Raw genomic sequence first — 24563 nt, forward strand, 5'->3', positions numbered from 1 at the left:
AATGCTTGTATTGCTGCAAGAGGTGCACATTTCGAACAAAATCTTCATTAAAAAGTTTATAAATAAAATAATTAAAATAATAAATTAAATATATTTTTTTCTTTTTTCGTGATTTCCTGCGAAACAAAGCAAAAAGGAGCATATGTCTATAGGACTTTTTTTCTTAGTTTTTTACTCCTCTACACGCTCCCGAAGTTTTGCCATTTAATTTGGAAACACCCTGTATATATATATATTGCATAGCATACAATGTTTCTTCTCAATTTCAGGTAATCCATCTGTGGCTTTAGCAGATATGAGTGAAAACAATGTAGATAATTCTGGAAATAATTGTTTTCTACCTCAGGATAATTTTGTAGGAAGTGCAACGAGTCTTATAAATTCTCCAAAGTATGGTTTTGCTAATAAAATATCAGGAGCTTTAACTGCCTTTGAGGTATGTCTTTATAATCCATTCTAACATAATTAAATTTTACTGTAAGTACATTACAATTAATTTTACAAAAAGTCTCCCATACTCCGTTTCGATAGTCAAATTAATTATATCTATCAGTAATATTATGTGTTTATTCCTCCTAGGATGTATGGATCAAAGAAATAATAGATCTTCCTACTCCTGATGTAACTCCTGAAGTAGAAAGGAAAAGTTTGCGGGAACAGCGTGAATTAAGTGATTTCTCTGAGGAACATTATATGGCAGATCTTATGGAATCAGACGTTACTAAGCCATGCTTAATATATCAAGCAGAATGGGATATATTACAAAAAGATCAAATAGCATTCAGCGAAACTGAAGTCGATCTGTTAAAGGAACTTCCAAACAAAGAATATTTATTAAATGCTGAAGATGTAGAAAAATTATGTTTCAATCTTGTCGACATCTTATACGCCAATTGTTATAATCATCGAACAACATTCGGAGAAAATAATTCAGAGAGTAGCTGGACCATTAATAAACTAAGTTCTACGTTATGTTGGTTCCAGGTACGTTTATCAATTAGTGAAACGTTTTCTACTAGGAGAATGCAAACGAATTAATTTCTATCAAATATTTTCAGAATTTTACTTCTCTAGATGAAGTTGTGACAGCGTGTATTCGAAGAGCGCTTTGTTGTCCACTTTACAGAAATTGGGAACTTTCTATTAAATTATTAGAAGATGTTAAAAAAGTTCTGTCATTAGGTCAGTATAAATTAGGATGTCAAAATGTCTATATATTTGCCATTTTTTATTACTTCAAATGCTTTTATGCGTAGGAAGGAAATATATCGTTAAACGCTTCTGTGAGATACATAGTCTTTTCAATAATTCATTTGAACCAAGATATATACTGAACCAACTGTACATAAAGGATTTTCTAATTTGGTTGCAAACGTTACCTGATTCCTTAATAGAATCGCTTCATTCTGCATTGAGTAATGTAAGTACTCTTCAAAATTCTTTAAACATTCACATATTTAACACCTCTCTTACCTTATCTATCTAAATGTAGGTTTCCAAAATGAGTTACCTCATTCACCGTACTCCTTCACTTACAATCTTCAATTTTTAAAATTAATTCTTTATAAATACAACACATATGAGATGAATATCGGAATTAAATTTGAGATTCACCGGTTATATATTGATCGGTTTATACGGTTTATAATGCTCACCTGTATCAAAAATTTTTATTATTTTATACAGATTCACCCAAACAAAGAAAGTATGGGACTAGAATTAGTAGAACTGGAAATGGCAGCTTATTCTGTCCAAGAAGAAGATTTTGTTATAGAAAATACCATTCACAAAATGACCAACAATATTGAAGCATTGTCTATGAACGGTGACAAACAGGAAATGTGAGTAGAAAATTACTATTTTATTACTTTCTTCTATAGTAATATTCTACATATTCTGTATAATTTTGTTTTGAAGGCCAAAGAATGTATACCATGTTAACCAAAAATTTTTTAAGTGTTTGTAAGTATTTTCATATTCTAGCTTGATTGTTAACAGTCGCTGTTTAACCTTAAGCATTTATATTATTGTTTCTGTGTATTTTAACTTATTTGATTTAATGTAACATTATAATGCCTAACTTCTTTTATCACATATTGTATAAAATAACTAGTTTGTGTACATATATAATACTCTGTATAACTACTGTTTGGATTTTTTAAAACAAACTTTCATTATATCAAAATCTAACAATTCAACTTTAAAATGTTACAAATTGAAAATTTACCAAGGTTCTCGTATTGGGTAATTGGCCAAAAATTTTTAGATCCAAATAGTATTTGACCCTGAGTACTCGAGTTCTCAGATATCCGAATAATAAGAATCCTGGGAATGATAGTTTTAATAATCTAATAATGTGCATGATTGAAGAATTTTATAATACTGAATATTCCAAAGCATTTGCTACTTTTTCTTAATCATATGCATGTATACAAACACAGATTATCGAGCAGTTCAAGTTCAACGGATAGCAGCGATACGGATTCTGATAGCAATACGTCAAGCAGCAGTAGTAGCAGCAGCAGTTTAGATTCTGATGATTTAGATGACGAGCCTAAATAAATAAGAAAAAAACTGATAGTTCCAATGAATAATCACACACTCACTTGTTACATGACGTGAAGTAATGTGATGAATTAAACATCGGCTTCTTTATAAATCACATAACTTTTTAATTAATTACTTAAAACATAGCGACATGAAATTATTTTTCGTATATATTATACATATGTATAAAATTAATTGAATTTTTGTATATATTCATTATTTTGTGTTTTTTGTGATGTATACGTACAAGAGAGTCATTATGATGTTTAAAAATAATCTTCCAAATATATATACATATATACATGTATATATATATATACTATACTGTGCTAACAAAACTGTTAATAAATGTGTATATGTACATTTAACATATATTTGAAAACTTAAGCTTTTAATATTATATGAGCTGTGATAAAAGTAATGTGAATAGTATGTTCTAATTAATAAAATATTTTTTAAGAAATCTTGAGACTTATTTATTCAATCTATGATTAATTCGAAATATTAAACATTTATCTTCCATATATCATAAAAATTATAAACATTTGCATTTAAATAAAGTTCATTCAAATCTATATCGTGATAATAAAAATTTATCATCTATTTAATATCCAAATATTTAGCAATTCATATAATCGGGCAAAAACAACTTCGGAATCTGATGATATTTGAATAAGAAATTATAATAAAAAACATGGCTCATTTATTTAATCTATAATCGATCCAAGATAAAAGTTTATTATAATGTTCAATTAATTTGTATCGTATTTCCTCATCCTTATCGACTCGCTCATTCTCATTAATCGGTCTGGAAGACTCAATCGTGCTTGAATCGTCGATATTCTGTGAATCAGTGGAACTTCCAACATTGGGATCTTCTGTGACATTTGTAATTAAATAGCTCTCTTCCGACTTCGAAAGACTTGTCGCGTAATCGCTGACATCAGAACGATGTTCCTCATTATAATTAGTCTAAAAATTAAATTTGTTTAAACGTTAAATACAAAATATCAAAATTAAGTGTTAAATTATACTATTAAAATGTACTTTATACGCTGAATGCATACAATGCGTGCTGGTAATTACCGTTATAGAGTTGTGAGTATCATTAAACGTTTCATTTCGGTCAGCGATGTCGTTATCTTCGTAACTCTTCCAATAGTCCGCTACTTCGCCGTACAATCCTGGGCTTTCATTTTCATCGAATGTATACGTCTGATTAACATTTTCTTCATCTGCTCCCGTTGTTTCCCAATTGTATTCTTCGGAGCTTGTTACGTGATTGACACCCTTAAAATTCACGGAGAATTTTATGGGTCAATTCTAAGCAGAATCGTAAAACTCGTAACATGTTCTCGTAAAACTTTTATATAAGAACTTATGACTAGTATTCTAATTTTATGCGTATATATCGTAAGACGTAAGATTATTCGTAAATATCTACGATTTCTTGTAAATTTTATGGCTAGTAAGAAGCTGTCTGTAAAAATATTGTATAAAGGTATAAGAACTTAAAAATTCTTACAAGTCTTACAGGAATATGTTACGCGAGCCTTGCGATTCTGCTTAGAATTTAGGCATTAATCTCAACTATCGAGGATCTAAGAATAATATAAAAAAAATAATAAACACAAATGAGTGAAGAGGGCCATATTCGGTTAAGGCAGGTCTTGATACCTAATAATATTTTTATGTAAAAAATAATAAATTCTTAAACACGATAGAGAAATATCTCAAATAAAATATGAGAAATTAATTAAGACATACATAAATAGAGCGCCATAAATTAATGGAAACGTTATAGGTTTTACTTCACATGTACCGGCGGTGATGCAACATCAGTTCCAGAATCGGGGTGCTCATGAAAATCGGGATCGCCGACCTTCAGAATCATGTGCGTGTATTTCTTCGTCTTTGTGCCGTTTTTATGTAGATGCGGCGCGTACATAATTATGCGTAACGGTAAAAACACTTCCTCCCCAAAATGCTCGGCGTCCTCCGGTGTCGTGTTATCTGCAAAATAACGATTCGTTAGAATAATCCTTAATGAAAATAAAAATCAGAGCGTAAATTGAATATAAGGTAAAAGTGACAGAAGTAAACAAAATTTCTAAAAAAAAAGGCGAAAATTGAGACAGTGAAATGTAAAAACGCATTTTACGCTTCAATCTTTATTTTTGTCAGGGATTTTAAGACAATTAATGTAATATTGTTGATCATTTTTAATTGCTTTCCATTTACATCAAAACTTAGATAATTCTCATTCATGACATCATAATAACTTACAATTATTATAGTTAAATGTACATTCCTTTTCTTTCTGACAAGTGAGATTCAACTGAGTCTTAATTATACTTACAATCTATACAAGTTTTGCAAAACTTTGACTTCCTGGACATATTTATATTTCAGAAATATTTCATGAAAAATTTCTAAAATATCAAATCTTGCGATGAAATATTTTGGAAATATTTTTGAAATATTTGCTGTATGGAATACAAAATACATAACTTTACACTCACTTTATAGTATCACTTGTGTGAAAATGGAAAGCAACTATTATCGTTCTATTGAACAGAAATTCTTTTCCCGTAAATTCGACAGTTTTACGCTTTCGTTACTACCTTGAATCTCGTTCGCAAAATTCGATGTCATTTCTTGGTCCGCGAAAGTTGAATCACTTTCTGTTACTTCGGTTACCGGTTCGTCAAGCAATAAAGTACTATCTGCAGTCGTGTCCTCATGATTCGCGGTGATGAGCGAATTATTGTTCGTTGATGAATGAAATCCCTCTTGCTCCGGAGGAAGTACATCCCACTGCGATTCAAAGATCATAGTAGTTCCGGTGGAGACGCTACCACCGCTCCCTGAATTCGTCGGATCCGATGTACTTTCCGTGTTCGGATGATCCTCGTCGAATCTGGACTCGGTTGCGTCGCTATCATACTGATAAATTGTGGATTCAGTTGGCGATTCCATCGAGAAATTTCCACGATCGGAATCGTTTGTGATTTTCTCTAAGAGAATAGAAGACGCGGTGCTCGTCTCGCGTTTCTCTTCTGACGATGATTCATGGTGTAGATGTGTGACGTTATCCAGAAGACTCTCGGTGGTCCAAATTATTTCAAATTTAGTGTCGTCCTCGCGGTACGTCGGACTCACTTCTTTCTCAGTGCTTTTTGTTAATTCCACGACATGGTCTTCGTGATTCAACGCTCGATAGACGGCTGGCTGAAATTATTCCAAGGTAATTCCCATGTTATGAGTGATTTATACAGTAAATCGATGTTTTCCATTTTGTGACACAAATCAACACAAATATTGTTTTAGCTATTACTCATGGAATGCCAAGAAAGATATAGAACGACATTTGTGTCGTGTTAAATGGAAAGCACTCAACATTTGATTATCACTGCTGAGTGAGAGATAAACGTGTTGTAATTAAAGAAGAAGAAATGCACTCACATTACATCCGCCGCACGGATCTTCCATGTATGTGGATAATATAGCCGCTTTCACGTAAGGAAAGAACAGGATACTCCACGGTACTATCACGTGATATGTCAACTTTCCGCATCTAAAATCACAGATTTTAGCGATATTTAACTCTTAAACGGCACACATAAATCATTCGCGTATCCATGCGTTTTTCAATAATTTCCTTTTTTTGTGTTGATGCAGAAAGTAATTTTTATAATTTTTCTAAATTTTTTTCTCAACATCTATATAGTAGAATAATTTAGTAGAAACCTTAATGAACATATGTGAATTTTAACAGAATTTTTCGAGCACTTTAAGACCCGGTTGCACCAACGTTACTTTAATTTTAAGCGAGGCTTAAAACTCTCTTTGTCCCTATTTCTCTTTTCAGCTTTAAAACGGCCTTATGCCCGTATTCATAATCAGACCTTGTACTTAAGGCTTCCTTAAATTTATCTTTAGATGCTCAGTAGCCAATGAAATAATTCGTAGAGCAACTGAAGATAAATTTAAGGAAGCCTTAAATATAAGGCCTGACTATGAATATGAGCCTTAGAGTCTCAAAATTAAGTCACAAATGATCCATGTGTGCCGTTTAAAGGTACTAAAAATAAATGTACCGTTTAAGGGTTTAATATATTAACTCTATTTAAAGTGGAAATTTGTCTATTTACATTATACCTACATTGAAAAAAAAGATGTATCAATAATATTATTTTATTTAAAAATAATTTTAATTCAACACTCTATTAATGAAACAAATACGTCATGCTCTTACAACATTACAACGTTGCTGCAATGTTATTAAATTTTTTTACAAGATTCCTCGCTCATTTCTTCCCGTGAATGAATTTAAAAAAAATGTACGAAACAAATCAATCGCTGCTAAGCAAATAGAAATACAACGATATTAATAGAAATTAATAAGAATAAAGGATTCTTGATATCAATGAACAATAATTATATTATTAATAAAAGGTATATAAGAGAGTCTAAATTACAAATTTTATGTTAAGAAAAATCGAAATATTTCGAAAAAAAAATCTTTATATTCTATAATTATAACATGTTTCGGCCCTCTTCAGATATATAATTAAAAAACGCAATAATGTTATCTAAATAAGACATTTTTTTATTATATATCTTTATTATGTGATTTATTATATAAAGAAATATATTTCTTTATTATAATATATATCTGGGGATGGTCTAATCGAAAGGAAACATGTTACAATTATAGAATATAATAATTTTTATTTCGTAATATCTCGATTTTTCTTAACATAAAATTTGTAATTTAGACTCTCTCTTATATGTCCTGTATTATAATTATTGTTTATTGATATGAATAGAAGCGTGACCTTTTGGATAGCTCTTTCTCTCTCTTTCTCTCACCGATCGATGATGATCGCATGTTCCCTTGATGCCCGGAACCTCTCCCATATACGAGATTGCGGATCGTCCTGCAGAAAGATGATCTCCGTTCCGTTACTTTTGAGAAAATCATTATCCACAAAGTTCTCCATTTCATACTTTGCCCCAATCTCCCGCCATGCCTCGATCTCGAGATCGTCTTCGCTCCTGTCGTTTTTCGAATCGGAAAACGGGCTTATCACGAAGAATCGTATGTCCGGGAAACTGGACTTCCGCAAACGTGAGCTCAACAGCTCCAGCCTGTGGTTCGATTAATAAAAAAAAAAACAATAAAATGAGAAAAAAAGAAAAGAAGCGGGGATTTCTCTTCTACGCGTCGCGCGCGCGTTTCTCGGGCGCCGTCACGATCTTTGCGACTTACATGACCGTCTGTCGGAAGCTGTACTGCCAGGCCGGGTCCAGGAAGGCCAGTACGCTCACATGGCCGAGATGCTCCTTCCACGCATTCACGAAACGACATTGCTCGAAGTACCAATCCTGTTCCTCTCGGCCGAACTCTCGGCGGTCCCTCGCGCGAGACGACGACCGATCGTCGCTCGATCGGAGTACGCGCGAGAGACGGGAATGATACCTCGCCTCCGACGCGAAACTCGCGAGGAAGAGCACCGGGAATGCGACCTTCGCTAACATGGCACGCACCACAATAATGACAACTTTAACGTACCATCGTACGGTTCCTCGAGACGGAGATCCCGAGAGACGGGAACACGGTGTGTTCGGGATTCGGCTGGACCACAACCGAACCGAATGTGATTCATCCGTACGCGATAAAGGAGAAATATTCAAATACTTTCATATCGCGTCTCCAAACGGGACGCGATAGTAACGCGATAATACGTGTCCCGACGGGAAGACGCGTAGATTACGTGCATTTACGTATGTAACGCGCACGCACGTGCAATGTGTGCATCGCGTATGTATATCGGCGCGCGCGACAAGCCGAGAGATTGACCCGGAATTGACCCGGAATCGCGTCGACGCGATACGCGTACTGGTTTTATATACGCGGAAACTGATTTTTTTTCCTCCACCGTGAGAGAGAAACATCCCTTTCCCACTTACTCTCTAAAACTTTTAGAGTGAGTTGTCACTCTGGAGAGTAGAAACCTATACTCTTGAAGATTGAAAATTAATACGAGCCACTCTTTTTTAAGACTAGTTCAATTTTCACTCTTTAGATTTAAGTCCAAAGAATTTAGAAATTAAGATTTGTTAAAATAATTAAAAAGTTCACTAATTTAGCAAATCGACCGCCGTAATAAGTGGATAGTTTTCTACGTAAAAGTAGCAAAGTTGTGCAGCTAAATAAAATTAGCGATTATAGTAGGTTATCACATTTGTTGAAATAGTCCAGCAAATTTATTAATACAGCAAAGATAACTTTCTATGAAAGTCAATTCAATATATAGATCAAAATTTGTAAAAAAACCATGTTAGCTAAGATAGAGTATACGTTTGTTGCTGTAAGAAAACTTTTTACATTAACCATTTTCATTGTAGCAAAGAATTAGTTGAATTAGCATACTAATAATTGCTTACAGATATAATTTCTTCGTTGAATCATCAAATCTTCTTAATTATAGACGTTGAACTCGCACAGCAATTAAGCTATAGCTTTGCCGAACCACCCAATTCATTTTTTTCATGAGACAAACGCGGCAAAAAAATCCTCGAGATGTAGAGAGAGCGCAAACGCGGAGCGATTTCGGAGTCGACGCGGTCGTCTGATGGTCAATACGAATTAACGTTAATAGAAATTGATGTCTGGATCTATTCGCGGCCTGGCGGCGGACACAATAGAATCGTGTTCGACGGGCCGAGAGAGCAGCCGCGTGGATCACTCACAGACACGTGCGCGCGTCAAGGAACTCGTCTGAACTCGACGGAACAGAGGTCCCCTTGTTTTCGCATCGTGCGTTATGTTCTTTTATAGCCGATGATTCCGTTGCTCTCAGTTACGTCTTCGTCTCCATGCGATCCGTCGTGCTTTCGCGATCTTGGATGCACCAGAGAACCGACTGGTCCCCGCGACGCGATCCTTTCCTTCGTGGCTGCTACGATGAACGCGAAAACAACGTCCGACCCTCGAATCGATCGATAGAATCTCTCATTTTTGTGCTTCTTTCTTTTCTTCTCTTTACTCAGTTAATCCTGGTGAAAATTTTTCTCAGAATTTTGATACGGATTGAAACATTTTTCAGGAATATTGAGAAAGTCTACATCTTTTCTTAAAATTTTTTATATATTATAACTAAATTCTGAAGAATTCTAAGATTTCTCGTTCTATAATTTTTGGAATCTTATGAAATCTTATGAAAAGTTTAAAATATTTTTTCAGAAATTATATGTAGAATGAGAAATATTAAAATATTTCAGAATTTACATTTATGAAGAATTCTAAAAGAGATAGGTATAAACTTTCTCGGCAGTTTGGAAAAGTGCTTCAATTTGTATTAAAAAATTTCAGAAATTTTCGAGAAAGTCTTAAAATTTTTTTTTAATTTTGAAAAATCCTGAAATTTATATAAAAGTTCTGAAAAATTATATGAAAAATTCTGGAAAAAATTTTCATCAGAAAAGAACGGAAAGAAAATGCATTCTCTCGTGGTCCACTTGCCTCTGAATGCGATCCGTAAATATAATAGATCGCAATAATAAAACAAAAGGTCATCTTCAAATGTGAGATATCATTTAACGTCATTGGTGATTTGTAAAGCTTAACAATGGGATTCTCAAGAATTCTACCGCTGCTAATCGGAGCGCTTTCTTTATTATCGAATTTTGCCGAGTGCGTCGACGACGACAATGGAGGCTCGCTCAACAGCATGGAGAATGGTACAAACGATAATAATGTCTCGTCGACTTTTCTGAATTTCGACCAAAAGATGAACGGCGATCAACGGTACAAGCACCTGGACGATGCCGACAGGATGCTGAAGAGCAAGACGGACGTTCTGTCCCGCCTACTGAAGAGGCATATAGATCGATTGCGAAATAAGACTGATCAGGTAGACGAAGATAATAGAGCATACAGAGGCTCGATTGTGTATTTTGAGCTGCATTTTAAAACGTAATGTATACTATATTATATCAAATAAAATTTTCTCCGAAGAAGACGTTTTGAAATGTAATCTTGGAATGAGATAAAAATGATAAAAGTGAGCAAAATTCGCAAAGTATTGACCAATGAAATTATAAATATTCTAAATGAATTTTCTTACTTTTATAATTTTTATTTCGTTTCAAGATACACAATCGATCCCCAAAGTTGATGTACTCGTATTTTTCCTTTGTTTTGTTTTTAAAGCTTAACGCAAGATTTAAGAGGAATAAAGAACGTCAAAGTCTAGGCTCTAATGCCTCTAATCATCCAATTATAATTCAAACGATTCGGTAGGTGGAAATGGTGTTCCTGGTGGACGCGTCCGGTTCAGTCGGTGCAGAGAACTTCCGCAGTGAACTGAACTTCGTGACGAAGCTTCTATCGGATTTTACGGTGGATGCGTTGGCTGCACGGGTCGCCCTGGTCACCTTCGGTGGTCGAGGCAACGTATATCGCAACATCGATCAGATCTCCAGGCACGGACCCAACGATCACAAATGTTACTTGCTGAACAAACAGTTCAGTAATATCACCTATAGCGGCGGGGGAACTTATACGCGCGGCGCGCTTCTCGAAGCACTAGTAAGGGCACAGTTTTCCAACAAGAACACAATGTAACGCAATGAATCATTTCATCCTTGTTTAACATTAGCAAACAATAAGGATGTAACGACTCACCGTGTTGCACCGTGTCCTTGTTAGAAAACGCCCTAAATACTACAAGTTCCAATATTTGCCAATGTTGCATTTGCAATGAGATAATAATTTCTGCTACGGCAAAGTTGTGATAGTAAAAGCAAGTCCAACTGAAGTTTGATAAAATGGCTTTGATAAATTACGGCTGTTTCCGCTGTTTGCAAGGCGATCCTTGAGAAGAGTCGTGAAGCGGCGAACAAGGTAGTGTTCCTGATAACCGATGGCTTCAGCAACGGTGGCGATCCGCGTCCCGCGGCTCACCTGCTGAAGAACACGGGTGCGACTGTGTTCACGTTTGGAATACGTACGGGAAATGTGGAGGAGCTGCACGACATCGCCAGTCATCCCGAATACACGCACAGCTACCTCCTCGATAGCTTCGCGGAGTTCGAGGCTTTGGCGCGACGCGCTCTGCACAGCGGTGTGTTTCTTCCCATCGAAAACTACGAATACGCATTTAGAGAAAAAGACATAGTGTGGTAGCGATTATAAAACTATACAATTCTATATATATAGAATTAATGTATAATTGAATAAGCTATTTTCACAGCTTATATATTATTGCAACTATAAGATAGTTTATTCAATTATATAATATATATTAATTTTATATGAAACTTGTACAATTGTCACCTTTATAATTGCTGTTACTATGTTTTTATATTAGTATTTTGAACGCGTAAAATGTCGAAATTTAGAAACAGAATTTACCTAAGCAGAACAAGTCATTGTGATGTCAAAATGACTCCAAAATGATCATTAAAAGTCATTTTTCAATCATTTCCGATTCATTTTAACGTCATTTTTGATGTTATCGTAACTTGTTGTTCCGCTTGGGACAAGTTATATTAAAGCTGAGCATATTATAAGAATCGCAAAGCATTATTAGATTATTGCTTTGTAAAAACATTATGAAGCCTTTATTGGGACAAAAAAAACTGGTTTTAAGTGATGAATCAGACACTTTTCGCAGACTTGAAGACTGGGCAATACGTGGCCGTGACTTTGCCGATCGATTGCAACAGCCTCTGCTCGGACAGCATGAACCAAACTTGCTGCGACGAATTGGCGACCTGCACCTGCGGTACCGCGACTGGACATTACGCCTGCATCTGCCCGCCTGGCTATTTCGGTTCCGGTCTCAGAGGTTTCTGCCAACGTAGGTTGTAACTAGCGAACGAGTTTGGATCTATTGATATCTGACGCCTCATACAACGCAGAAACCTCCTAAAAATGATCAAAGAATATTCTAAGTATGCGCCAAAAAAAATGCGACTCACAATTACTAACACTTCAGTTGTCGGTTTAATTAAATAAAGTGAGTGGACGGAGGAAAATTTGATTATAACACAAATATTTTGTTCATCTACCAAATATTTATTCGATATGATTTCCTTTAACTGCAATCACTGCGTTACTGTATCACACTCAGCAAACATAACAGTGATTAAAAGAGAATCGCATTTTTTTTGTGCATACTGTAAGAATGTTCCTAGGACGTTCCTTGAATAAAGTGTACTAGCACTTGTACAATTCACGGTTGTTACGTTTTTAATTTTTTTCTACGTCATATATTTGTTATTGAGGCAATATACATTTTATACTACATTCGAAAGTTTTCTCTTTGTGTGCTCACAACAGCTTGCCCGAACGGAACATATGCTTCTGCGAACACATCTGGGGATTCCACCGCTGCATGCGTACCCTGTCCAGACGCGAATCACGTCACCATCAAGATCCCCGCGACCTCAGTGGTTGATTGTGTCTGCGCCTCCGGATTTACCACGGATGGTTACAAATGCGAGGGTAATTTGTTGCATTCATAAACTTAGAATTAATTGTGTGATAATTTTAATTAAAAGGGTACCATCCTCGCGCGATCATTGGTACAAATACAAATTATTCGCAAAATTATTTGCGAGATAGAGTGGATATTATTTTCAGCTATAACATGTACGAAACTGAGAATCCCCGACAACGGATACCTGGTTAAGGCGAGCGCTTGCAGCAACGTGGTGCACGCGGCGTGTGGCGTAAGATGTAGGATTGGTTTTCATCTTACGGGGGACAGCATCCGGCTTTGCGGCAAAGACGGTGCTTGGTCCGGCAACGAGCCGCAGTGCTTGCGTAAGTAATAAAGAACTGCCCTAGATTACAAGCTGACATTTGTCATTTTGTCGTTAAAAATGTCAAAATGACGATAAATAACGTCATAAGTTTGTCACCTCCCAGCAAATACTAATTAAGTTACATATAACGTACTTATTAGCTGTAATTTCTCACTCAATAATATAATACATATGTGTTTATTATTGTGTACGTTTAATTGAGGGAGGAATCAAATTAGATTTTCAATTACATTTCTCAGTGAAGACATGTCCGGCTTTACGCTCACCGACGCATGGCCGCGTGAAATGCGAGCACGACGAGGACTATCAGCAGCAATTTAAAGAAAATTCCACCGTGTATCCGATCGACACACGCTGTCAGTTTCGGTGCGACCTCGGCTATCAGCTTCGTGGCAGCAAAGTGCGCAACTGTCTACCTTTATCCCGTTGGGACGGTCTGAAAGTTACGTGCAAAGGTAAAAAAAGAGGACAATATTACTATCCTGTACTTTTCAGAATATTAACAGAGATTCAATGCCTTATGATAGCTGTGAAATGCGAACCTTTACCGCAAATTGCGAACGGCGACATCACCCCAGAGATTTGCATCGGCCCAGCGAAGGTACCATTTGCCACCAATTGCACGATCGCCTGCAACGAGGGCTTCGTCCTGGAAGGACCCACCGATAGAACGTGCATCGGACGTACGGGAATTTGGTCCCAGCGTCACAGCGTTAATCGATGCGTAGGTTAATATCGAGATCAAGCCTTTTTGCTAGAAAAATGAATAATTTAAGTCTCAATTAGGTATATTAAATCCAAGTTTAATTTTGAGCGTGAAACGTATTTCGAACACGATAGACAAAACACCGCCTTCTTTGGAGTGCCCGGCCGAGATTGTCGAAGAGACTGAGAAGGGGCAGAGCTACGCGTATGTGAACTGGACGGTGCCTAAGGTGACTGACAACGCGGATGCATCTCCTATTGTGTGGACGAAACCGCACATCGTCCTACCCTGGAAAGCAAAAATCGGTACACGCATCGTTGTGTATGTAGCACAAGACACGAGCGGCAACAAAGCCAGATGCAAATTCAAAATTAAAGTTCTTGGTAAGCTATAAACTAAGGTTCCAACGAAGGCGGTACCTACCCCTACAGCACAAAGTTGCACAAAAGTTGCAGCAAAAGATGCTGCAACATTGTCCCAGATAACAAAAAGTGTCTAAAATCAAGTCATAAGACGTTTTTTGCGTCTAAAGGATGACTTAAAGACGTCTTACGTCATAATTTTAAACTTTGTGTTGTTTGGGGCATGTTGCAGCAATATTGCAGAGATGTTGCAGCAATATTGTTGCAAATTCTATGCTGTATGAATAAGATCTAAGAAACGCGTTTCTTCTTCTCCTTTTTCCTTTCCTTGCTCTTTCTCTTCTTCTTCTTCCTTTTCTTCCTCTTCCTCTTTTTCCTCTTCTTGTTCTTCCTCTTCTTCTTCCTCCTCTTCTTCTTCTTCTAGATTGACAAAAAGTAGATAAATCGTCGAAAAGAATAAATCGCGCGAGAAATGAGTATTTTTCCGAACGTTTGCAGACAGGGAACCACCAACAATCGAGAACTGCATCGATCCGCCAATATTCTACACCGATTTCGGTAGCGGTCTCACGAACGTGACGTGGGACGAGCCAGTCTTTTACGATAATTCGAGGATTGCCGTGCGCGTCAATCAGAGTCATCAACCCGGCCAGGACTTCTTCTTTCCGGTCGGACGTACGAAGGTCTTTTATAACGCGACCGACAAGTACGGCAATCGGGCAAGTTGCGTGTTGAACATTACTGTAGAAGGTATATATCTTTTCATTAACGACTGTATTTAACAATATGCATTTCTCAGAAATTCAATACTGAAAGGTAATGATTAATTATTTATATAGAGTTAGTAAAAACACTTTTTTCAGTACTTTCGATACCAAAGTAAGGAATAATATTATTTATGAAGATTGTATTGTGTGATTTTTCCAGATGTGTGTAAAAGTCTGAAAGCACCAGAGAATGGTCGACTGAACTGTTCTTCATCAGACGATCGCGAAACACGATGTGTCGTAGCTTGCGAGGATGATTATGACTTTGCAATCGTACCAATGAACTTCAATATCGTTAATGACGAATTGCTATTGAAATGTAATTCGAGCAATCATATGTGGGATAGTAATCATCTGCCACAATGTTCAGGTATTTATTTTGAATTTTTGAAAGTTACCGGTCATGTGATATTTTAAATTACATGATTATATTTTATGTGAAAAATGTTGATTTCTTCTATCGATTAGAAACACAAACACCTATGACAATATCTCAGGAGGGGGATGTGATATTACAAAGCAACGAAAGCGCGATATGCGACAATCAAACTGCTCTTGGCAAAGTGAGTGTTTAGATTTAATATATTGTATAATAATACGATTTATAGAATAAATTATATAATAGAATAATAAGATTTATAGAAATTAGATATATAGCTTTTGTATAATGTCCCTTTTAGTTGAGTAAGCACATTGCTAATGATATAAAATTGAAATTCCTGGAAATATGCGATAATGACATTGAGTGCGATCTGATCAGTTTCGATCCCAAATGCGAAGACGATCTATCGTTGTCGAAGGATATTGAAGATAACCTAATAAGAAGACGAAGATTCGAGCACGAATACAAACAAGTTCGATCTACCGATATCTTTAAAGATACTGAAGCAATATTGTTTGAAAGGTTGAAACGCGCAGCTATAAGATTGAGCCCCGAGCCTAACAAAAATAACACCAGATCTAAACGGAAAAGAAATAGAATAGAAATTAAATTTAAATTTATAGGTAAGAAATAAATTTCGAACTCTGTGAAATGTATCAAATAACACGCAAAGAAATCCCCTGCAGGTAGGATAATAGAAGAGAACTACGAGAATCCAAAACGAGGAGTGCAGAAGCTGAGAGAGAGGATCGATGCGATGACACAGATGGGAAAATTAAACTTGCTTGACAATAAAACCAACCAGGAGATCGCGAAGCTCGCCCTAAATCTACACTTCGTATTCAAGGAGCCACAGGATCTTTGTGATCCCGGTAGTGTTTTAAAGAGACACGGTTGTGGTGAGCATAAAAGAAGATGAAAATCATTAAGAATATCTACCAGTAAAAATTTGGGAATAAACGATTTTGCTGAAGTATCGAACAATTCAGTTGGATAGAGATCTACAGATAATGTTGTTAGATCATCAAAATAATTATGTATTAGAATGCTTAAGCTGATTGTTAGAATCAAAATTTCTTTGCAGCTCTTATTATGCTTGAATTTCTTGTATCATAATTATTTTAATCTAACAAAATTATTTTCAGATTTATATCTAGTTTAATTTTTAGACGTTTTAGCAAAATCGTTCTTTTCGTGTACAAATATATCCCAATTGTAATCTTTTCTTTTAGTTAAATGTCCCGCGGGCACTTTCTACAATTCCTCTACCAGAACTTGCCAGCCGTGTCCATTTGGCGAATACCAGGATGCGATCGCTTCGTTGACATGTGTGCCTTGTCCGGAATACACCTTCACGAAGAGGATGCACGCGAGATCCTTGAAAGATTGCATTTGTAAGATTTTCAAGCCAGAAACGCGAGACTCGACATTACAATATATTTCCCTTTCTTTTTCCTGCAGCTGTATGTCGACCAGGATATTATTCTCGGCGCAAACGCTACCACGGATCACGTGTGGGCATGAAGCCTTGTTTCGCGTGCGACTTTGGTTTCTATCAGCCAAACTATGGACAGAGTCAATGCTTGCCTTGTCCGTCGAATGTGACGACGGAAAAGCGCGGCTCAATAGACATCAGTGATTGTCTACCGATCCGCGATGAAGAAATCGATGACTGCCGAACGGATCCGTGCTTAAACGGCGGTCGATGTCTACGAGATGAAAGCGGCTACGTTTGCGAGTGTCGCGAATATTATGTGGGTACGTTACTAGTCGCAATCGTGGGACGAGATAGCACCGTTCTCTTTCAATCTTTTTTCTAAATTTTGTAATCTTAATAATTAATTAATATTACATTTTATTATTAATAATTAATAATTTTGAAACATAAATACAACTAACATACATCAAAACTAATGAGAGTCAAACGCAGGTGATCAGACGTAAGATCTTGAAATAATGAAGTTTACGAATATTCTGTCGATAAAATTGACGTCTTCTTTATTTTATACGTTTCAATTCACTTTGGAGTCCTCTTCAGCAAAGTAAAATGTAACGAAAAAAAAAATGCTCACATAATAATAATTTTAATTTTTTCCCTATGCGCGTACGGATCTATTCTTCTAGGATCAAAATGCGAGAAGTTCAAGGATCCGTGCGACTCTTCACCGTGCTTAAACGAGGGGACGTGCACAACACGGCAGCATCCGAATAATTCTGTGACGTACAAGTGTGCATGTAAAAGCAGTTACACAGGTGATAACTGTGAGGTAAGAATACATTTTGCAAATTAAATATTTGCAATGAAACAATAAAATCCGAATTAAAACCTGATTCCACGAATGTAAGATTAACTTTAATCTCGGTTCAACTACTTCTTATCTTTTTAAAATTGAAAAATGATGAAGAGAGAGTAAGCTGATCTTATATTTGTCGAACCCGGCCTAAGAAAATCGGCAAAATAATTCTTATAGATTTACGTGGACGAGTGTTACACCAATTCCTGCCAGAATGATGGAAGATGCATGAGCACCGAGAACGATTTCATTTGCGAGTGCAGGGACGGATTTGAAGGTAATGTTTTTTATTATAACAATTGTTAATAAAAACACTACTCTTATAGTAGCACAATTTATTGGCACAATATATGTTGCGGTCTAACATTGATCCAATATCCTTAATGCAAGCCAACATTAATGCGCCAATAAAAAAATTACTCCTTATAGGGTAATAATTATTATTTGTCTTCAATATTATAGCTTTTATTTTATTAATACTCCTACAGCATAAAGTTGCACAAAAGTTGCAGTAACACTCCTGCAACATTGCAGCAACATTGCATGTTACAGCAATATTGCAGAGATTTTGGAGCGATATTGCTGTAAATTCTGTGCTGTATGGGATAAATGTCCAAGATGAGTTTTTTCGCTGTCTATGGGTTTCATTTAGGTCAATTCTGCGAGGTTTCGATGGATCACTGTGAGCACATGCCCTGTGAGGAGGGATCCATGTGTCGTACCGTGAACGGTACCTGGCAATGCCTCTGCAAACCCGGTTTCCTGGGTCGACACTGCAACCTGTTACCTTGCGACTGGCTGCCATGCCACGCGAACGCAATTTGCGTCAACGTCAAAGAGGAGAACGCAACACGGAAGAGTTACAGGTAAGCGGTCTGCGTAATTTAATTTATGCTGAGAGATATGAAATCAATGTATATATAATCGTCCAGGTGCGAATGTCCCGATGGATATACAGGGGAGGACTGTGCGACCAAGATTGATTACTGCGAGAACTCGCCTTGCTTGAACAACGGGCGCTGTATCAATTTCGTTCACAATTATATCTGCGAATGCCCGATTGCTTTTACAGGACGCGACTGCGAAATTGGCAAGTTAAAATTTCACAATATTTTAGAATATTTTATTTATTAATTTTGTTAAGTTTATTGAGTAATAATTTAAGTTTATTGAGCAATAATTTAAGTTTATTGAGTAATAATTTTAGATATAAGAGATTTATGAAAAATTGTTTTAACAGAACTGTCGTCCGACTATGTGATGCACTTTACCAAGTCCGGCACGACGGATTATGTGGCCACTAAAGGACCAGCGAGAGATCTTCTCCAGGTAAGTTGTGAGAAAATTGAAAAAATCGTAATAGACAGTTTTATCGAATTCACCGATTTGACAGCTGTCTGTTTGCCTGTGGTTGCAATCGTTGGATACTTTCAACTACGGTACGATATTATCGTACGCAACGACGTTTTACGACAACGCCTTCACACTGACGGATTATAATGGGTAATTACTTGTAGAAATTTAGTATGTACGGAAAGAACGATTTTGCAGAAGTATCTAAAAATTTAAATACATAGAGGATGTTCAAATTGGTTGTTAGAATGTCAAAACTTTTTGCAGGATAGCTCATCATGCTTGAGTTTCCTGCATAATTATTTTGATGGTCCAACAAAATTATTTTCAGATTTATATCTAGCTAAATTTTTAGATATTTCAACAAAATTATTTTTTCTGCGTGTGTCTTAATGAAGAATTTGTCAAATAATTCCATTCAATGCGAATGCTGGCATGTGTTAGATTGCGAGCGAACTCTCCCCGGTTAAATGTCATTGCAGATTGGTCTTGTACATTAACGGGGAGAAAATCGTCACCGACGTTAAGGTCAATGATGGTAACTGGCACTTCCTGTGCGTTACTTGGGAAAGCGAGAGCGGCTTCTGGCGTGTGTTCGTCGATGGAATCCTCAAAGACAGTGGCGTCGGTTTGGCCCAAGGAGCCATGGTGCGAGGTAATGACACGCGTAATCGTCAAGAATTATCTCCGTATTCCTAAAGCAAATCATAAAATCCCGGACATCGTCCCGTCCAGCCAATGGATCCCTCGTCATCGGGCAGGAACAGGATCGCCTGGGTGGCGGTTTCTCCGAATCGGAGGATGGGGAGACTCGGCTTGTTGGACATGTGGGACTTCGTTCTGAACGAGAGTGATGTCACGAAACTATGGAACAGCTGCGAGAAGTATCACGGGAACCTCGTGGCATGGGCGCAGATGCGGCAGTACATTCACGGTGACGTCGTGGTAATTATACGTTAATTATCAAACTGCAATCCAAGTAAAATACAAGTCATCATGACAGCAAAATGACTCCAAAACGAGTTATTGATTTCAACGATTTTTCAGTAGCTGAAAAATTCACTTTCAGTGAAATTTCAGCAAATTTTTAGCAATTTCGCTGAAATGTTCCAAAACGTGGAATAATTTCAGCGAAATTTTTTCACCAGAATTACGACTCATTTTAATATTATTTTGATATTGTGACTTGTTATTCTAGAAAAGCCCCCTCTTTCGGATTTAGCGATGGACCTTAAGTAATGATTGATCATATTTTTAGATTTTAGCCAGTCCGTTTTGTCATGGCTGTCCTCTGCCCGTAGTGCCCTTCAAGGGTAACATTAAATTGAGCGAGGATCTGTCTGAGGTAACATACTACTGCGATAATGGGTATACAGTTCGATTCGGCAATGAGGAATACCGATCCATCAGAAGGAAGTGTCTCAAGCATGGCCAGTGGGAAGGATACGATACGCCGATCTGCATGAGTAAGTTCTGGTTCCCTTGTGATCGTGTTATGACACAAAGAAGAAAGCGTGAAATGAAACTGATTTGATTTGACCGTGAAATCTAAATGATTCTGGTTTGGTGGTTTCTTGTTCGAAGAAATAAAATGCGGCTTCCCGGGATACTTTCCGCGCGGACGTATTTACGGAGAATCGTATTTGTTCGAGGACGAGATATATTATTCCTGTAACGAAGGCTACGAACTCCGCGGAAACCCTCATCGCATTTGCAATTCCGACGGAAAATGGATTGGGCTGCCTCCGATCTGCATAGGTAACAATCGCATTTGAATTAAACTTGTTGTTCTGTTCTATTTGATTTAAAATGTAATCTATTTTCTTACTAATATTTCAAAAACTTTTCTTTAGTATTTAATAACTTTGTTAATAATATAAGATCTTTTTTCTGTGAAAATCTTTTTCAGAGCTTTATTTGTAATCATATTAACGATCGTACAATACATTTGAACAGCAGGACTAATATATGAGTCAAAGTTCAACGACTTTAACAGCTAAATTTGCATCCTTCAACAGGAACGACATGCAAGAATCTACTCGCTCCAGAAAATGGTGACATAGAATATATATTAGAAGAAAATGAGAGAGACGATGTCACGATATTACAGGTACATGTTTTTGTCATTCACAAAAGAATCAAGAAAGAAGAACATCGCGACGTTGAAATGTCCTACATTCTGAATTGTTCAATTATTTCAGGCTGGCCAGCAGTTGGAGTTCAAGTGCAATCCTGGATACCGTTTAATAGGAGAGAGATACTTGACCTGCCTAGACAATGGCGTTTGGGATCACAAGAGACCATCTTGCACGCCCTATGGATGTCCTTTGCCAAAACAGTGCGTCCTTTACAGGCATTCTACAATAAGCCATTAGTCATAAATCAGAAGTTAGAAGCTGGAAATTGACCAATCACAGTCGTCAATTTTCAGCTTCTGACTTCTAATTTATGACTAATGGCTTATTGTAGAAGGCCCATTAAACATACTTTCTAAAACATTTAGAGTGAACTATCACTCCGAAGAGTGAAATCTCACTCTAAAAGATTGAAAAATTGAGTCACTCTTTTTCAAAATTGGCTCAATTTTCACTCTTTAGAGTGATATTCTAAGAATTTAGAAAGTACATATATATACCTTTTGCTTAGAGATATTTATCTATTATTTAAAAAATTACGATTTGCCTAAAAATATGTTAATTTCTTTTAACAAATATTTGAGAATTGTTTAACATTCTGTGAGTATAGAATAGAACATGGCTACATCGTCCCTTCGAATTCTGGTCAAACTTCCGTTCATGATCCCGAGCGTAACATGATCGACAATCCTTCCGAAAGAACGTATCGTTATAACGACATCGTTGGATTCTCCTGCCATCGCGGCTACAAGTTTCGCAGTAATCATAATCTGACGGAATTCAAGCTGCAATGTTCTGCAAACGGCATCTGGACAGGCTTTGTCCCCGATTGCGTTCCGCGCACGTGTCCCTGGCCGGATCGCGTGGCAGACGCAAGAATCTTCCTCAAGAAACGGGATAACATCACGGTCGAAATTCCGATGGAAGAAGACGCTACATGGAAACCCGATCGAAGAAGAAGTAATGAGAGCGACACGGAGAGCGGGATTTCTCCGGAAACGTTCGTTTCCGGTGCAGAAATCATTATAGTCTGTAATCCAGGATATGAACTAGTAGGGGACCGGGTCAGAACGTGTACACAGGAGAAGTGGTCCTCGACTTTCACTTCTTGCGAGCCGCGTAATTGTTCAGTCGAGGAACATCCAATTTTTAAATTTTTCAAGAAACTGGGAAACGAAACCGCCTTGAAAAACAGCAACACAGACGCGACATCGTTCGAATTAGACAAGAAACGGTACAGCAAAGAAAACGTTACGCACCAATACAAAGATTTCGATATATTCGTTGAAAGAAACAGTTACGAGCGACGAATAGTTTTAACGTGTCGAAATGGCGCACAGATGAACCTCCACAAATTAATCGCCAACGAGACGATTGCAAATATAACATGGACGTGCAATAAGACCGCAAAATGGGAAGTTTCAAATTTATCGCTGAAAGAGTCTATCCTCGAACAGGTGCTGAATGATTCGACAGACATCTGCGATAGATCGTGTGCACCTCCGCAAGTAAGTTTTCTGAAAACACCGATGGATAATATCAGTATCTACAAGAAAGAATAAAAAATTAACTAATACCCATTTCTACGAATGTAGATTAACTTACTCTTTATTTTTTCTAAAAATTCATTTTTTCTACTCTTAGAAAAGGATAAAAAATAAGTTAAACTGAGATTAAAATTAATCTACATTGGGAGAAACGGGCACAAGTGTTCTAAGTTAAAAATAATAATACAAGGAAATACATCCCAGATAACATGCATGTTGCATAAGATATCTATAAGACGTCTTGTAGATATCTTATACAATATAAATGTTATTTGGGATACGATCTTGTCTTTTCGTACAATATTTTCAAACTTCGCATATTTCCAGGATAAAATTCCAATTAATTTCAGATACCGGAGTACGGATACATCGATAACGGCAACAATACTGAGAACGTTAACAATCGTAAGACGATCAACAGCTTCGTCATTTTCAAATGCCGTCACGGATACATTCTTGAGGGTGACGAGCAATCTATTTGTTTATCGGACGCTAGGTGGTCCACTTTGCCTTTCTGCAAACGTATGTTCCTTCTCTTTAAATCATCTGCAAAGGCTCTAATGTCTATTTTCATCAATAGTATTTTAACTTTATAATCTCGGTTCAACTAACTCTTCATCTTCTTCTGCTTTTAATAATTAAAAAAAGATAAAGAAAAGTCGAACCGAAGTAAAATTTAATCTACATTGATGGAAACGGGTATTAGACATCTCTAAGTTCACATGTTGAATATTTCTAGCTGTGGTATGCGGAAAACCGCCGATTCTCGCTAACGCAATACTGAAGAGCGACGAAACTCAGAATTACACTTTTGGCAATACGATCTCTTATCAGTGTGTCCCGGGCTATCGCGTATTCGGGCAGGCAAGTCTAAGATGTTTAGGAAACGGGAAGTGGTCCAAACTGAATGGCAGATGCTCCAGTATGTATATGTAAAAAAAATTGCAACTCTTGTCATTAGGAGACTCTAATACCTAAGGCCTGGTTGCACCAACGTTACTTTGACTTTAAGCGAGGCTTAAAACTCATTCTATCTCTCCCACTCTCTCGGCTTTAAAGAGAGAAAGTGAGAGTTTTAAGCCTTACTTAATAATAATAAATCAAAGTAATTGGTACAATTAGGCCATAATCGCATTGTTATCGCTTGCAGAAATATCGTGTGGCAAACCACAGATCCAGCAGGGAATCGCGCTCTACGGTCGTTCGTACTTGTTTCAAGATCAATTGACATATATATGTCCCGATGGTGAGAAGCGGGGAATGATTACGTGTCAAGCCGATGGGAAGTGGAACGAGTTGCCAAAATGTGACGGAAGTAGGAGCGTGTGATTCAGAATATGGCCAAGAAGGATTTAGTACAACGCCTCGTAGAGAGAGAAAGAGAGAAGAATCTCCACCTTTGTAACAACACACATGCTTTTTTTTTTATTTGTTTGACCTCTTGTATCAAGACTCATGAATGTAATATAGAAAACGTAATTACGCAGTCTTATCACGAAATAAATAATTCAGTTTTGAAATTTTCGGAGTAGTACATTCGGATATGCGACAATACCTTATCTAAATTATTTATGCGCGATTTATCGTAATCTTTAATTTTAGGATATTGTACCTCGAATATATATATA

The 24563-nt window shown here is 36.8% G+C and overlaps 3 protein-coding genes across 5 annotated transcripts in view; 2 read left to right on the plus strand and 1 right to left on the minus strand.

Moving 5' to 3' along the window:
- LOC108730816 (protein SHQ1 homolog) overlaps positions 1–2694 on the plus strand; it is a 4189-nt gene extending 1495 nt beyond the window's left edge. Inside the window, exons 3-9 of one of the 3 annotated variants that reach the window (XM_018460757.1) lie at positions 270–436; positions 580–984; positions 1059–1182; positions 1257–1420; positions 1687–1841; positions 1958–1962; positions 2442–2694. In XM_018460757.1, coding sequence (XP_018316259.1) covers positions 270–436; positions 580–984; positions 1059–1182; positions 1257–1420; positions 1687–1841; positions 1958–1962; positions 2442–2530 — 1109 coding nt within the window. In that variant the 3' untranslated portion in view covers positions 2531–2694. Of the gene's footprint in view, positions 1–269; positions 437–579; positions 985–1058; positions 1183–1256; positions 1421–1686; positions 1842–1917; positions 1963–2441 lie in introns of all 3 variants that reach the window. The other 2 variants (XM_018460746.1, XM_018460750.1) reach the window with 2 other exon arrangements.
- A 505-nt stretch (positions 2695–3199) lies between these two features.
- Positions 3200–8174, minus strand: LOC108730042 (uncharacterized). The gene is made up of 7 exons (XM_018459512.1): positions 7823–8174; positions 7423–7701; positions 6013–6124; positions 5172–5778; positions 4370–4560; positions 3634–3837; positions 3200–3519 (listed from the first exon to the last, which is right to left on the minus strand). Exons 1-7 carry the CDS (start codon positions 8089–8091, stop codon positions 3247–3249), a joined length of 1935 nt encoding a protein of 644 aa, XP_018315014.1. The 5' UTR covers positions 8092–8174; the 3' UTR covers positions 3200–3246.
- Positions 8175–10184: 2010 nt separating this feature from the next.
- On the plus strand, positions 10185–24534 carry LOC108730092 (sushi, von Willebrand factor type A, EGF and pentraxin domain-containing protein 1). The gene is given in 33 exon segments (XM_018459583.1): positions 10185–10469; positions 10859–11146; positions 11426–11681; positions 12234–12419; positions 12902–13066; positions 13205–13387; positions 13629–13844; positions 13917–14117; positions 14230–14478; positions 14956–15207; positions 15385–15594; positions 15693–15787; positions 15905–16229; positions 16293–16505; positions 16839–17000; positions 17068–17364; positions 17731–17873; positions 18078–18177; positions 18553–18766; positions 18833–18990; positions 19141–19229; positions 19294–19403; positions 19736–19908; positions 19989–20052; positions 20054–20198; positions 20512–20719; positions 20838–21011; positions 21272–21363; positions 21455–21591; positions 21999–22896; positions 23286–23457; positions 23675–23857; positions 24086–24534. Coding segments are annotated over 33 exon segments (6822 nt in total). The 3' UTR covers positions 24265–24534.
- Positions 24535–24563: the final 29 nt, after the last annotated feature.

This window comes from Mycetomoellerius zeteki, unplaced genomic scaffold, assembly GCF_001594055.1.
Source record: "Mycetomoellerius zeteki isolate Tzet28-1 unplaced genomic scaffold, Tzet1.0 scaffold119, whole genome shotgun sequence".
Classification (NCBI taxonomy): Eukaryota; Metazoa; Arthropoda; class Insecta; order Hymenoptera; family Formicidae; genus Mycetomoellerius; species Mycetomoellerius zeteki.

Coding starts and splice junctions, on each gene's coding strand:
- LOC108730042 (XM_018459512.1), bottom strand. CDS start 8,091: ATGTTAGCGAAGGTCGCATTCCCGGTGCTCTTCCTCGCGAGTTTCGCG. Junction 4,561..5,171: donor TTTTGCGAACGAGATTCAAG/GTAGTAACGAAA, acceptor GTTATTTTGCAG/ATAACACGACACCGGAGGAC. Junction 3,838..4,369: donor CTGATGTTGCATCACCGCCG/GTACATGTGAAG, acceptor GTGAATTTTAAG/GGTGTCAATCACGTAACAAG.